The 16,133-nt window shown below is 42.5% G+C and overlaps 1 protein-coding gene across 1 annotated transcript; it reads right to left on the bottom strand.

The window, feature by feature from the left end:
- Positions 1-253: 253 nt before the first annotated feature.
- Positions 254-9,365, bottom strand: LOC119719261 (A disintegrin and metalloproteinase with thrombospondin motifs 4-like). Its single transcript, XM_038188645.1, has 11 exons — positions 9,306-9,365; positions 8,383-8,455; positions 7,655-7,944; positions 7,279-7,432; positions 6,795-6,967; positions 5,641-5,727; positions 4,991-5,112; positions 4,354-4,494; positions 1,356-1,508; positions 688-741; positions 254-318 (listed from the first exon to the last, which is right to left on the bottom strand). Exons 1-10 carry the CDS (start codon positions 9,363-9,365, stop codon positions 714-716), a joined length of 1,281 nt encoding a protein of 426 aa, XP_038044573.1. The 3' UTR covers positions 254-318; positions 688-713.
- Positions 9,366-16,133: the final 6,768 nt, after the last annotated feature.

Here is a 16,133-nt window from a genome sequence, read left to right as displayed (position 1 = left end):
TCAAACCAAAAATGTTGCCTGACAGTGGTCTGCAGCTAAGCGTTTTGTTAATTTTGAAACTTCAGTCACTAATTTCGTCGTACGCCTTATTGTTATCCCGGGGTAAAGAGATTAATGTGAATACCTAATAGCACGTTTTGTGAAAAGAAAACAGGGTTCTATACGTGTAGAGTGTTATCGGTATTGGTATAAGAGCTGAACAGTGGAAACAGTCCTTCACGAATGAAAACAATACTTTCAAGTGACCTATTTGTAATGCATTTTAAAGTCTTTAAATCGAAAGAAGAAAAACAATGTCGATCATTTTCCCGCTTTGTCCTGAAAATACAAACAAACAAAATACAAATAAATATCTTTCGGTAAAGATCCCATGGTTTAGAAAGTAGGTGGCTTTTGAAAGCAAAGACTCTGCTTGTCTGATATTGTTCCTATCAAGACGTCTTTCTTATTTTGTTTCATTTTGAACACAGCATTGCATATACTTAACTTAGTTAATCTACTCCCTCAAATTCAACCCCCCCCCCCAAAAAAAAAAAATCACTTTAAGGACCCTCAGTTTATTGATTAAGGACCATAAAATCAAAGTGATAAAATTGAACCCAGTCTATGATGGTCCAGAGAGGCAAACAATAAAAAAAGGGAAATTACTGCTAATAATTGAACGTGACGCAAATTATATGTACTTACGATTTGAATCACATCCTGGTAAAAATTCAAGCATCGTTGTAGCATGTCGTCTGACTGTTAATGAAGAATCAAGATCAATATGGTATTTAAGGAAAATAGTTCTAGCCCTTCAAAAATCAGGTATTATAGTGGAAAATTATCACATCTGTTAATAGATCTCAATCCGGGTATTATAATTTTATAGTTGTTTTTGTTTGTTTGTTTATTTGTTTGCTGAGGTGTTTGTTTGTTTGTTTGTTTGTTTGTTTGTTGGGGGTGTTGGGGTGTTTGTTTGTTTGTTTGTTTGTTTGTTGGGGTGTTGGGGTGTTTGTTTGTTTGTTTTTGGGGGGGGGTTGTTGGGGTGTTTGTTTGTTTGTTTGTTGGGCTGTTTGTTTCTTTGTTTGTTGGGCTGTTTGTTTCTTTGATCGATGTGATCCAGGTTATGTTGCACGGTGAACTAGAAGCACTCACTGGAAGCATTCACCACGCGCGTCAGTGTAATAACACCCGTGGGCCGGGACCGGCGCCTGCACCGAGTGAGATGGGTAAATCATATAAATATTCATATCCTCCTGATTCTTGATTCTTAGCAAATCAGAGTGCTCCGTCCAATTTTGGTAGCAAGCTTGATATGTTTGATTTAAAGTCTAGTTTTGTACCCTTTTTTTGGGGGGGGGGGGGCAACTCACGTGATACGGGTATCGTAGTAGCTCCGGCTACATGACGACCAGCCGAGATCTAAGCGAGGATTCGCTTTGTATTGAGCCATCAAGTAACCCTTTGACGAGCAGCCGTTTCTAGGACCACCCGATGGACCTGAAGCATCATGCCACATGCCCAAGCTGTAATCGTTGCAAAAAAAAATGTAAAAATCAAGATGGCGTTGAAGGTTTCAATAACATCTTACCACAGATACGCCATTAACCAACCTGGTTCCCAGGGTGTCGAGCAATACGCTCCCACCACTATATACCTTCTCCCTCACCCTGGTATTAGATCATTTGCATATCCAATTTTGTTTGGATACGTATATATGCAAATGAGAATATTCTGGTGCTGTCCTGTGTTTTACACCAGTGTTTGTTTTTGTATGTGGTGTCTGGGATAAAAACAGAATCAATTCGTCGCAGCGTGAGTTACGAAAACACGATTTGTTTCAAGATAAAATGTTAATACAATCTTATCCAGCCAATATGCAGTATCACACTGCATATTAATGTTGGAAAGGAAAGGGTTATTTTTCAGAAGTTGTGGACGAAAGAATAACAGAATAAACGTGAAAAAAACGTAATACACGTTGAAAATAACAACACCAAGTACACCAAGTACACGATATAAATCCATTACCTGCTAATTGCAGGATACAGGAAGCAAGTTCCCATTTCAGGGCTTACTATTGGAAATGAGGTTGGAAATAAAGAAAGCTCTGGGGACGAGGTTGGTCATTAACCCCTTTCTCGTATATTCATTCCGCATCACTATTTCTCTTAAGTATTATTATTATTGGTTTATTTATACTTGCTTGCAACCCGAAGGTTGAAAAGTATTTTGGTACAACCTTAAAACGTCTAAAATAATACAAAAGCGTTTACATATTTTAATTCCTCTTAACGTTTGGATAAAAACACATCGGGTAAACTTTTCAATTTTTTTTCAGAGAGAATAAAAGGATCTAACCATCACAAAATAAATAATCCTGACATTAGTGAACGGGCAGTACAAACAATTATTAATCGAATGGAAGTCAGATCATTACGCCAAGTGTATCATTAGAATAAGTCATAGGCATCTTGAAATTGACTAAGCTCATGGGAATAAACTGACCAGGGATGCGTTCTAACAGGGTTGGTTGATTTAAATCACGTTGATTGAAATCACTGATATAAATTGCGATTTAAATCGAATGATCTTTTTTTAATATCAATGATTTAAAATCACTTCTTTGTAGAAATCTTATTTTTAGCGAAATAAATTGATTGCGGGTCATTTTAATCATTTAAATCAACTGATTCCACCTAGTTACAAAGTGTAAGATGTTCTTTACACTCTCAAACACCCCTACGTGGACTTCATCAGCATCGAATCAACTTACATGTAGGTTTTGCATAATTACCTGAATCATTGATTAAAGTCAAGATCTGAGTTTAAAAGTTTTTCTTTGAATTTGAATTTTAATGACAACACACTCACTTTTGCTTTAATCATTCATTGATCTGTTTAGTAATATTGTGAATCAGCTGTGCTGGTGTAGGCTTACCTGAATCATCTAAAGGTGTATTAAAGTCCCAATTGATAGTCTTATTCCTGTTTCACCATAAAAAAATGTAGATTGAGATTAATGGAATGCCTTTTAGAGGTGCAAGGCCTGATTTCTATTCTTCACCTCGTATGAAGGACCATCATCAAACACTATATTTTAATATTTTAAGTTCACAATATACATTCACATTATAATAACTATAAGTTTACAAGGATCAGTGCTGTCATTTTGAAAGTTTTATGAAATAAACATTCCCATGGATGACTGTACTCGTTTTGTGTACATACCATTACACATAACATAAATCACGTTTTTCATTCATATCTGCACACAATGTATCTGAGCTGTACCAATCAAGCCATAAAGTGTCTTCAGTTTTAATAATGTACCATTGGACCAATGAGGTAGACTACATGTATTGAACCAATGCAGATGAAATAAAGTGATTTACGTGATGGGTATAAGGGTGCAAGGGGAGATTTAGACACGTTTGTAGACATGAACATTTTGAAAATTGAATAAATAAAAAAATCCGAATTTTTTTTTTAAATCACGCAAAGGTGTTTTCGGGGGGGGGGGGGTGGTCCGCGCATAAGTCGGACGCCTCGTAGGTCCGACGCTTCACAAGTCTGACAAAATCTCATCTCCCAACCAAATAAAGACCCATAAGTCCGACGCCTCATAGGTCCGACGCCCATAGGTCCGACGCCTCATAAGTCCGACGCCTCAAGTCCGAAACATCGTTTGTCGATTGTCGGAATTATGAGGTGTCGGACTTATGAGGTGTCAGAGCAATGTGGCCGAATCCATAAGTTCGATGTCTCATAAATCGGACGCCTCATAATTCCGGAAATGTCGGACTTATGAGGCGTCGGACTTATGATACGGCCCCGTTTGCGGGCGTTTTTAATAGCTATGGGTCCTGCGAAGGCGCCAAACCAGCATGCCAAATTAACGATATCACCATTGTGATAGCACGTAGCTTTGAAAGTCCTCGAAAAATTATATGCGAATGGAAGCACGGGCGGATGTAGCTTTCAGGAAATGTGGGGCTTGAGGGAAGGCGTGCCTAAGGCACACCCTGCCAAGGGCATCCCCCCCCCACCCTAAAATGTTGAATTGTACAAAACATTCTCCTGCATTCTAATGCAGTTTGAGAATACATCTAGGAACTTAAGCATTCCATTTATTAATTTTTCCCCAATTTACGAGGACCAGAACATTAATCAGCGGCCGAAAGGGTGTTTAGGGGGTTGCAACCCTCCTCTAGATCCGCCACTGGGAAGTAGCTTACACGGGAATGTAGAAAACGAAAATTGTCATCCCTACAGGATCAATATTATAGGCTCCTTGTGTGTGGCGGCCATTTTTGGTGAACATAGCAAAAAGATTATAATTATGTTTGCCATAATAGCTACTAAACTCACTTGTGTCCGATCTCGTGTGCGGTAGTGCCAGTGGCATCCAATCCACGGAATTCACTGAGTGATGCACCCCACTGGCCACACTGCCCAACGTAGGCTATGCCCAGTAAACCGTCACCAGCCGTTGAACTTGAAATGTCTACTCTGTTTGGGACGAAAGGAAAACACAAAGCGCAAAGGGTGTGGAGTAGTTTTATCATTTCATGTAGGTATTTGGAGTCCAAAACTAAAGTCTATTATTGAAACATCTGATCAAAATTATGGAACCTGCATTGTTTGTTTGTTTATTTTTCAAAACAAGGCTCAAAATCCGTCGAGTTTCACGCTCTCCACCCCACGTATTACACATGTCAAGTTTCGTTTTTAGTTCTTTTCTTACTTTGAGTATTTAGAATTTTTACTCTTTTTTAGTTGTTTTCTCCGTCCTGCTCTTCGAGATTCAACCACGAGAGTAAATCTGTTTTTTAATTGCTATTTCTAGCAAGACATTGTTTCCACTTCTAAATACGATATCGACAAAAAAATAGTTGTGATATTCCAATTTTGCTCTAGAAATCGATTTCGAATTATTTGCGGCCCGACAATAATCCGCCCCACTCGCAGACACAGATTTACGCCAATGTTGCGCACGAATACTCACCCTGTCAAGAATGCAGCGTTGTCCCAATGCTCAATGCTTGAGGACGATTTCCTATTATTATGTTGCCATTGCGCAGCGCCTTCAAGGTAGTCGTCAGCATCAACATGCATTACCAATCCAGGCTAAATAAACCCAGACAAAAACTATGTGATGATGGCAAGCAAATGGTCTTCGTCGAACAGTTCAACCTTGCTAAACTGTATAGCTATTGTTAAGGTAATACTGTGAAGAACGATTAAAACGCCTACACGTATTTTAATAGGGTAACAATGCATTGGAAACTGACATTTTCTTTCATGTGTCTTTATCATTTTCTTTAGGGCATATTTAAATTTTTGGCAAGAAGGGAATATGTTTAAAACGTGAGCCACAGTCCAAATAATCAAATTGTTGCAGACACTATTCTGTACCTTGCAAAACTTCCGTTATTGTTTTCGTTAAGTTAAAAAATATATCAATACAAAGAAAGACAGTTTCAGTCAAAGGATAGATGTAGCCTGGACACGTTAGACTTGATGCAATATTAAAAAAAAAAATACTTCATATGGGCTTCAGCGAATCCAGTCTTCATTAGAGATAGACTGCTTTAATTTGAACTTCAACTTTTGTTCCATGACTCTCTTCCATATGCTGTTTCACCATAAACCTACCTCCATTGATCCAAAGACCTTGACATACGTCAGCTTGGGAACCAGCGCAGTTCCTCTCAGAGAAACCAATTGCAAAACATTTTTCACCTTAATTATATATAAGAATGAGAAAGCAAAGAGGAAAAATCGCTGAAGAATACTTGTAAATATGCGTCTTTCATCACCAACAATGGTAGGCGCACAATGTGAAGAACCGCTCCCGCTATACCAACACCAAAGGTTACATCACCCGAAGTGCACGCCTGGACATCCACAAGTTCTAATTTTTCCCACGAACTGTGGTAGAGTGGAATGCCCTGGACGATTCATTAGTCAATGCAACGTCACTGATCAGTTTTTAGCAGCAACTCCAATAAATCCCCACACACCCTCGCACAAGCCTGGCTATTATACTCGTCATAGAGTCCAGCCAGTATAAGAGCAGAAGCAGAAGCCTTCTCAAAAGTATCAAAAATAAGGTAACAATGGTGACGACAAAATAATACCGGCAAAATGATAATGGGGGCGTGGTCGAGCAACACCTATTTGGTCAACTGCCTGCATCTGGCCTTCAAATTCATTCGGATTTGCTAATGACACCAACGCCGCCAATGGGCGCAGGAAAATAACTCAACAAAGGCATCTGTATCGCAACGTGGTATGAAAAACTGGCATAAGCTCGAGCACATGTAGGCCAATTTTCCCTTTCTTCCAATGGACTCTTTTTTTTTTTTTTTTTTTTTTTACTTTATAGGCTTACCTTTTTTCTTTACAACAGTTCCCGCTTTTCAACATTATTTGATGCTTTAGTGACACACTAGGTATACATTGATAAATGGAAAATTAGAGGCACTTATAAGGTCAACTGCTTTCGCTTTTTCGTTTAAAGCAATAGCTTCTTCTTTTTGACTGATTGTTCGATCCTAACCGATAATGTAACAACAGTTGACCCACGGTGTGGCAACATTTACTACAACTATTGGTCAATGATCGGTTATAGTGCTACAGCTCCGGTCAATTTGTGTGTGAAATTATAGGTTGGTGATACGCTATCCGTTGGTTGCTATATTATCAGTTGTAACAAACAGTCTAACCTTCACTTTGAGCAAGGTTTCTGTCATTATATAACCGGTATCGCATAATTGCAAATTATCGGATTTCATCCGAAAACTCACCGCGTTGAAGAGGGTGTTAATGCACGTGGTGGCTGTGCTGGTGCTGCCCCCTTTAATAATAGTGTACATTGGATCGGAAATGAATGCCAGCTCCAGATATTTCGTTGCCTTCGTGTCAATCAGCAAGGTTTCTGGCGGCTCGTCAGCAAATGTTAACGGCAAAGTTGGTGGCGCTTAGGAGAACAATTAAAAAACAAACCAGTCGGGCATCAAGCTTGGAGTTTGACAAGCTGTCATAAGAAACTGACGACTCATTGTCAAAAATTACCAACAAAAGGTAGATCAATGTTGAAATTATTGTGAGCAGGTTTATATAAAGGCGAAGAAATAGTTGAGCCTTTTAACTTTAGTTCAGCATTCCAGATTTCAGCTTCAGAATGAATGATCTGCGTCAGAAATGTGAGTTCTTTATTGTTTTGACTTACTTGCGGAATTTGTTTTAAAAGTGTGATCAATAAAAACAAAAGCAAATACATTATATTACGTTCTGTCTCGCAGAATGCCCCTCTTTCCACTGGTCTGTTCCTATAGGCAACGTGCGGGTGACCCCGACCAACATCTCGCTTGACGGCATGTTCGTCATCTAGTGGCTCGATGTAAAGCTCACCACGGCCATAGTTGCGAAATATGACCGCCATCTTGCAAAAAAGACACCATTCAGAAAATAAAACAACCGAATAAAAGGCATGCAAACAGACCTTTGGTGTCGGCTCCAGACAAGGATTACTTTTGAAATAATTCCTTTCATTATTTACTTGGGAAATGTCAAAACTTATTCCAATCAATGATACTATAAACCCTTCATCAAACATTTTGGTGGCAGCTATGGGATTCACCGTAGCACTAGGCCGATGACTTACCAAGCCGTCACAAACGGTTACGGATGCAAGAGAGTCCTTTTCACCGGCTACCTTCCCTGTGTAGACGCAGTCAGTCCGAAGCGGCACTTTCTGGATGCCTTCATCTGTGTAGATCTCAACCTTGAGTCCAGGGGCATAATTACTGTCGTCGTGGTCTACGATGAGGTTAAGCGTCTCTCCAAAGGCTTCGACTTCCAGTTCTAAGAATGAGGCGGCAGTGGCTCCCTTGCCAACACTCCTTTTGCCTTCAGCTTCGACTACGAGTGGGTACACGATCTCATATTCCGGGGCTACACAGGACAGAGAGAAAAATGTTATGGTCTTCAATGCAATGAACTTTTGGTGACTTCTCTCAACACTACTTTTTTAAAAACTATTGCACCTTGTAATGAGCGTGCACAAAGGAATGCGTTGTGGCAATGCATTTTGGAATATTGAGTTTAATAGCTAGCATCGTACTGATGTGCAGTATAGTGTCAGGTTTTGTAAGTGATACTGAACCGAAATAGTTTTGCAAATAAAACGCATCAGCTTTGCGAATAAACGCAGTAGTTTGCAAATAAACCCGATACATAAATTATACTTCGTATAAACAAAATATTTATGCGGCAATGTTCGTATTTCTTATGAATCGAGAGACGTTCATAATTTTGTCATATTCCGTGTGGAAAGACGTCACTAAAATAAAACGATGTTTTAGCGCGGATGCCCACATCAATTGCAAATACCTTTTTCGTGGCTTTTAACACCGAAGTAGCGAGAGAGCTCCTGTGTTGTAAATTCAAGATCTTTGGTACGAACCTACGCAGCGGAAAAAAATAAGGAATACGAGTGTTTTCAGGTGTATTCAATACACCCAAACCACACCCTTTTGTACTTCTTGGAAAATAAATCATTTATAATTGGGTGGTGTCTTTTACACCTTTTGTAAAATGTTATATAAGATAGAGGATGGATATGAGTTTCCACAAAATTTCTATTGCAGTTAAACTTGCTTAACCCGCGTAGTCGACTATTTCCCCTGGCGAATGTTCAATATTCATGCTGATTTATCATGAAGGACAAAAACTACTTTTTTCTCTCTACTTTTGACGTTGTTACCCCTTTCGAGAACTTCAAGACGCTTTTATTTTGGGTTCTTTTCGTGCCCAATACAGCACACACAAAAGAAAAAACGACTGGAGTATTTCCGGGCCGCAAACAATTCGTAATTTGAAAACTAGTATTTGGGTAGTCTGAGGATCAGATATTCACGTGTGCAAGAGCCACGGTCGAACGCCTGATATATCCCATCATGTAACGTTTGTGCGACCCCGCGCGCCAGCCAATTGCGTGACGTTATTTCGATCAGAAATGTGGACTAAGCTGCTGATTGGTCTATTTGGATGTACAGGGAGTGAGGGAGAGCAGTCTTAACATTATTCAGGTTGGTACAGGTTTTTGAAAACCATTTGTCTGACAATGAGGATACTATTCATCTGTATTAAAAATGTTCAAAACGCTGCATGCATCAAAACAAAAAATAGACACAATAAACGAGGTACGATTATAAAGTACCATGGATAAAAAAAAATCGTCAATATCGACAAAATAATCGTCAATGTTCGAAACATTATCTTGCAAAGATGCACTGAATGAAGAGTCTACGTACCCCTGGCTTGGAGTAAGCCGTGTAGGCCAGCACGGCAAGCACGACCATCTTCAGCATCATTCTGCAGCTGTTGAGTCTGTCGGAATGACGAATTTGAGTCATTTTGTGGACTTTTTATAGGCTACGTTTGGGCTTGTCCACGCGCCCAAACCCCCGTTTTTTAACAAAGGGAGACAAACAGAAGACCTCTCACCGTCTCATGTAGCCCCAGCACGCGCTTCTTGGCGCCCAATTCAAACGTCCTATAGTTTCCACACCAGCATCAATCAACACTTAAGAACGTGCTGGTGTTTCACAATAAATTGAAATATTTTAAACTATACTTGTGTTAATTGAGTCTGAGGGCAATTTGACCGTACAACTTTATTATGGTGTTCTAAAACGGACAGGTAAACGTCGTAAGCTTGAGTTTCAAACGTCGTGTGAAACTCACGCACTCGACGTTTGCATGTCCCTTTTAGAACACCATGGTAGCTACAATAAGTACAATAGATTACTATTCATTTGATAAAAGAATAGGGCTACACCTTTTTCCCACGGCGGTGTGAAACATGCCGGGGCTCGAGCCGCTTATGTTGGCTGGTGGATGTGTGTGTGTGTGGGTGTACAAGCAATACATTCACTTGAGTGGACTTCCGAACAAAAGATGTCCACATAAATCAGGTAGCAACGACATTTTGTGGACTTGCCCACGTCCACACAAGGTTTCCCCCTCTGGAAAACAGGTTTAGAGGCATATTGGGGTTAGCTTTATCTGTGGCAAAATAAAGAGAAACACTAAAGGGGATCATAGACAAAAAAAAATGGGTTGAAAGAGTTTTCCGGTTTGAGTAAAATGAGTTGTTTTCACTGGTTTTTCTGAACTACACGAAAACAAAGGAATGTCCACACTAGGTATGTAAAACAAACATGGGTTTGTACAACCACTACCTTATGGGGGTACCGGAACAATGGGATGTACCCCACAAGGAATGCCCACCGACTTTGGATTTTGCTCAAAAACTAGGAATTTCCAAGGTGGGTTGATCCGTCGCAAATGGAAGAGTTTTAGAACAGGGATATTTAGTCCGAATTTCAGCCCAGAAAATTAATTCTGGTTAAAATAAAAGCATTTTGACGTTAGTATGCGACGTTGCAAAATGTTATTACACGAGAACAAAATGAAGTACCCCATTTCTATGCCTGTGTAGGGGTGAGTTTGTCTTACATACGCAGTGTGGACTTCCGAACAAAAGACGTCCACATAATGTAGGTAGCACCGACGTTGTGTGGACTTACCCCACGTCCACACAGTGTTTCCCCATTTCTGGAAAACAGGTTTAGAGGCATTTTTGGGTTAGGTTTATCCGTAGCAGAATGAAGAGAAACACTAAAGGGAATCATAGAAAAAAAATTGGGTTGAAAGAGTTTTCACAGTTTGAGAAAATGAGTTTTTTCACTGGTTTTTCTTAACTACACGAAAGCAATGGAAAGTCCACACTAGTCATGTGAAACAAGTATATATATATATATATGTGTGTGTGTGTGTGTGTGTGCGTGTACAAACACTGCCTTGTGGGGTACCGGAACAATGGGAGGTACTCCACAAGGAATGCCAACCGACTTGCGGGGTACCGTTTTGGTACCCCACAAGTTTTTCACGAAATAGATATATGGATTTTACTCAAAAACTAGGAATTTCCAAGGTGGGTTGATTTGTCGCAAATGGAAGAGTTTTAGAAAAGGGATATTAGGTTGGTTGGTTGGTTGGTTGGTTGGTTGGTTGGTTGGTTGGTCGGTTGGTTGGTTGGTTGGTTGGTTGGTTGGTTGGTTGGTTGGTTGGTTGGTTGGAAACTTTACTCGGTCGGAGTATCCTCAGCGAATTGCAATTTATATTGATTTTCACCGCCCTGACATAATAATAAAAGTTTGCATTTTGAAGTTTCATTTGCTGTAGGAGTTCATTATTTGAAGAGCATTTTGAGGATTTTTTTTTTCATCAATTCATTAAACTTGAGGGTTAGAAAGTAAATTGAATTTCAAGGTTTCCCGAACATGTTATATCCCGAGCCGCTTTAGTAAATTGGTTGAAACTTTTAGGCTGGTAGTCCAATTATTTGAGAGTGCCTAAGCATTATGAGTTAATTTAACGCCTCGATGCAACTTAACCGTAAAACAAATAACTATTTTAATTGAAATAAGGAAACTGGCCTACAACTATTTAAAAAAGACACTTGAACTGTTAATGATCTTGAATTGTGGATGTCACTTAATTACATCTTCTTTAGGTAGGCAAATGCTGAAATCCAAGAGTGATAATGTACATTCAGCTTTAAATAGACACGGTATTATTGTCCATTTTCTGTGTCCAACCATGTCTCTTCCATCTGTAGGTCAGTTAATTTTCACTACGTAACCCCTGGCGCATTCGCCATGTCACCATGATGTTCGTACATTTATAACATCCCGGCTTGATTACTGCAATTCTCTCCTATTTGGTATAACTCAAGGTGAAAAACATAGACTACAAAAAATCCAAAACCGTGCTGCTCGGCTCATCTTCTCTGTCAAATGCACTGTACAGGCTACTTCTCTTATCACCAATCTTCATTGGTTACCCATCCAGCAGCGTATATCATTCAAAGTTCTTTTGATGGTTTACAAGTGCCTACATGGTATTGCTCCTCCTTGCTTGTGTGACTTACTCACTTTGTATCAACCAGGCAGACCGGGATTAAGATCTTCCGACGATAGACTTCTCTCTATTCATACAGGTTCAAAATTGGGGGACAAATCTTTTTCAATAGCAGGCCCCAAATTATCTCGGGAACACTATTCCCATCAACATCAGGGACGCCTTATCTCTCACCATTTTCAAGAAACGTCTGAAAAGTTTCTTTTTCATAACATCATAGTCCTCTCTTGTACAGCGCTTTGATCTATCTTGTAACAGCGCTTTATAAATACTTTATTATTTATTTCTTTATTTCATTGTGAGTTACCCTGAACGGTAAGGCAACCAGATTCCCAAACATAGCATGGTGTTTAAAAAGAAACGGTGTCCCGTTGCGACCTGAGTGTGGAATGGATCATTCATTTTATACATTTATATGAGACGCGTGCTTCTCAGAGAGTTCCTGATCAACGAAGTGACAAAAACCAAACACACCATCCTTCAACCTCCCCCCCCCCCCCAACGTTTGCATTGTGAAGTTTCATTTGCTGAATGAGTTCATTTTTGAACAGCATTTTGAAGTGCTGTTTTTTCATCAATTCATTAAACTCAAGGATTAGAAAGTAAATTGAATTTTAAGGTTTCCCGAACATGTTATATCCCGATTCGCATTAGTTTATTGGTTAAAACTTTAGGCTGGTAGTCCTAGAGGAACAGTAGAATCACGTGACTTTGCTTTGGCGACATTGATGCCTGAGACAAGTGCACAGGATAATTGGCTCAAACCGGTTTTTGATCAAAATACAAACATGCCAAAATGCCCAGCGCATGTTTAATATTTTTAGAACTGACAATTTGCAATGTTAGTAACTGCAGAGACCCGCTGGAACAAAGTCTCATCGCGAAGGCATCTTTCAACATCTTGCAATGCTTAATGGTCACATCATACTTTGAGCATTGCGGGACGCTCCTAATTCAGCTTAGACTTGACTCCAGTTGGACTCAAGTCGATATACACACCACACATTGCCATCACAACCCACTGAATTACATCATTAAAGGAAACGTGCAGTGGAAATTCAGCTCATCTTGTTTTCATGTTCATTACTATGTGCTGCAACAATACATTCAAGATCTAAATACTTGTTTTCATTGGAAGTGACAAGAGAGTGGTAGCTTTTCAATTATTAGTAAATCCTTTCATCAACACATGTAAGAGGGCGCTATTTTGCTTTTGTCACACAAGGTACTCCTTGTCAAAAGTGCCAATATGGCGGCCCATATGGCCGGCCGCCTCATTGGTAAAAAAAAATAGAAAAACGTCATATATTAGCCAAATATTGTGCTCTCTAGGAGGTAGCATTTCCTGGATGGGTACATCTAATTCTACCTCTATGATCTGACCTCTTCCACTGCGCTGCCCTGTACCGGCCCTTTGAGGCCGGTATGATCCTCAGCCGGTATTTTTGCCCCTCAGTCACTCAACAAACAACCTACTGGTATGCAGCCTGATGTCTGCCTCCAAAGTTAAACAAAGAGTTCTAAGCGGATTAGTGTCTATTGTTTAAACATGGCGTAAACAACTTTCCAGACTCTATCTTTCCATAGATGGATGGCTGGCACATATTTATTCATTACATTTCATTTGAGCGTATTACCTAGCAGTTTGGTTTCTATGAAAGTGAAATTTAGCAAAAGAAGAAGCAGAAATTAATCCCTAATTATTTATCACAACCATTCGCCTGTAACTGACTCCCGAGGAAAGTGGCCAGTTAATTTCTATAGCAGTAACGTACCTAAGGCCTTTTGCTGACCGTGGAGGATTAAGTTGATTAAATACTCCTCATTGTTGGGTCCCAGATGATGGACCTGCAATTATCAGGTATGAACACAATAGATTACCTATACATGTATTGAGTGGGTGCCTTAGCCGGACACTGGCCGATTGCGCGGCCATTTTGAAGAGGATTAAACTCACCGGCCAAGCTACCGGCTGGCCTGTACTTAAACCGGCCGGTGATGGAAGCTCGGCCTTACTACCGAATGATCTTGAATTTGGAACATGTTAGCAAGTAAGACAAATCGAGATATTCTATGAAGTCTTTTTAAGAATAATCTCAACTTTCACTGATATATGTCATTTACATCTATGGCAAATATATTGTAACGGCGGTGCCGGGCCGCCGGCAGAGGGCGCCAGCACGGACCCACGGTGCAACCGTAGCGTTGGGACCCCTGCTGCTGGGCCAGGGAGACCCGTTGCCAGACTGCGCCGACTCAGTAGTGTGACTTTTGTATAGCGTCCCTTTTTGTTGTGAGTTGTATAAAGAGAGAGCCTCGTGTAAAGAAAGTGGCAAGAATAAAGCGGCCGGAGAGCCCCGAAACCCTGAAGAATAGTGTCTGTGGTTTCCTTCGTCTGGCGTGTGAGAACCCCAGATTCGTTCTACGTTACATTGGTGGCAGCGGTGGCATGTCTGACGGAGGAAAAACAGGTAGAATTTGGAGTGTTTTTCGCCAGGAATACACCGGGTCGAGTTAGTCTGGCGTCCGACTCGCCACGCGGCGGGTACGCACGCTGGATCAGGGCCTCGCAGAGCGTAAACCAACCTGGTGAGATGGCCAGCAAAGCGTTCGTCACGTTGGATGACTCGGAGTTGGACTTTTTCAGGGTTTCGGGGAGCCAGCTAGGCCCACATGCTAAAACCCATGGGGAATCGCGCCGCACTGTGCACCACGGCGCAACAGACGCTCTGTTCCACTCGGAACACTGCCGAGTTGTGCCTGTTGATAATAAAGCAGGGCTGGCCGGGCTTGATCGTCCGGAGACACCCCGCATCAACACACGTGCCAGGTCCCACGAGGGGTCGCCCCGTGCTGCAAGACGATGGCGCAACAGACGGTTCGTTCCACTCGGAGCGATCCCGATTTGTGCTGTCCGATGCAGCGGGGGCGGGGCTTCGTCGGGACATACCCCAGTTTGCTGGTAATAACACAGTACATGCCAGGTCCCACGAGGGGCCGCCCCGTGCTGTAGACGCTGGCGCAGCAGACGTCTCGTTCCATTCGGAGCGATTCCGAGCTGTGCTGGTTGATGCAGCGGGGGCGGGTTTTCGTCCTGGGGCAACCCACAACCCCTACGCTCATAAAAACAGTGCTAGGCCCCACATGGAAGCACCACTCGGTGCTTACATGGATACGACTGGTGCGGCCTCCCATTCGGGGCGCCCCCAGGCTGGATTTGCCCACATACCGGGGGCGGGAAACCGTCCGAGCGCGCCTCAGGCGGCACGACCGGGAGTGGATCTCCCCCAGCAGTACGTTCGTCCCCACTATCGCAGTATGGCGAGTCCTGACCTCCACTCGGAGCAGGCTCGCACTGCACGACTCTATGGGACGGGACCAGTGGACTTGCTCCGCGCACGAGTCAATGGGGTGGAGCCCGTAGAGTTGCTCCGCACACGATTCAATGAGGCGGAGCTGACAGAGTTGCTCCGCACGGGAATCTATGGGGCGGAGCCGGTAGAGTTGCTCCGCACGGGATTCAATGGAGCGGAGCCGGCGAGGTTGCTCCGCACGGGAGTCTATGGAGCGGAGCCGATGGAGTTGCTCCGCACGGGAGTCTTTGGGGCGGAGCCGATGGAGTTGCTCCGCACGGGAGTCAATGGAGTGGAGCCGACAGAGTGGCTCCGCACGGGAGTTAATCGAGCGGAACCGTGGAGTTGCTCCGCAAGGGAGTCAATGGAGAGGAGCCGGCGCAGTTGCTCGGCACGGGACTCAATGGAGCGGAGCCGATGGAGTTGCTCCGCACAGGAGTCAACGGAGAGGAGACCCCGGGGAGGGCCCAGAGGAGAACCCAGAGGTGATCCCAGAGGTGATCCCAACGGAGAACCCAGAGGAGACCCCAGAGGTGACCCCGGAGGAGACCACAGAGGAGACCAGGAGACCCAAGCGGATACCCCAGCGGAGGCGCCGCCTTGTTCGGGGACGAACAAGGGTCCTCGGAGGGGGCTGTGTAACGGCGGTGCCGGGCCGCCGGCAGAGGGCGCCAGCACGGACCCACGGTGCAACCGTAGCGTTGGGACCCCTGCTGCTGGGCCAGGGAGACCCGTTGCCAGACTGCGCCGACTCAGTAGTGTGACTTTTGTATAGCGTCCCTTTTTGTTGTGAGTTGTATA

The sequence above is a fragment of the Patiria miniata genome, unplaced genomic scaffold (genome assembly GCF_015706575.1).
Source record: "Patiria miniata isolate m_02_andy unplaced genomic scaffold, ASM1570657v1 HiC_scaffold_13, whole genome shotgun sequence".
NCBI classification, from domain to species: Eukaryota; Metazoa; Echinodermata; class Asteroidea; order Valvatida; family Asterinidae; genus Patiria; species Patiria miniata.
This window is presented reverse-complemented; position numbering and strand designations above follow the sequence as displayed.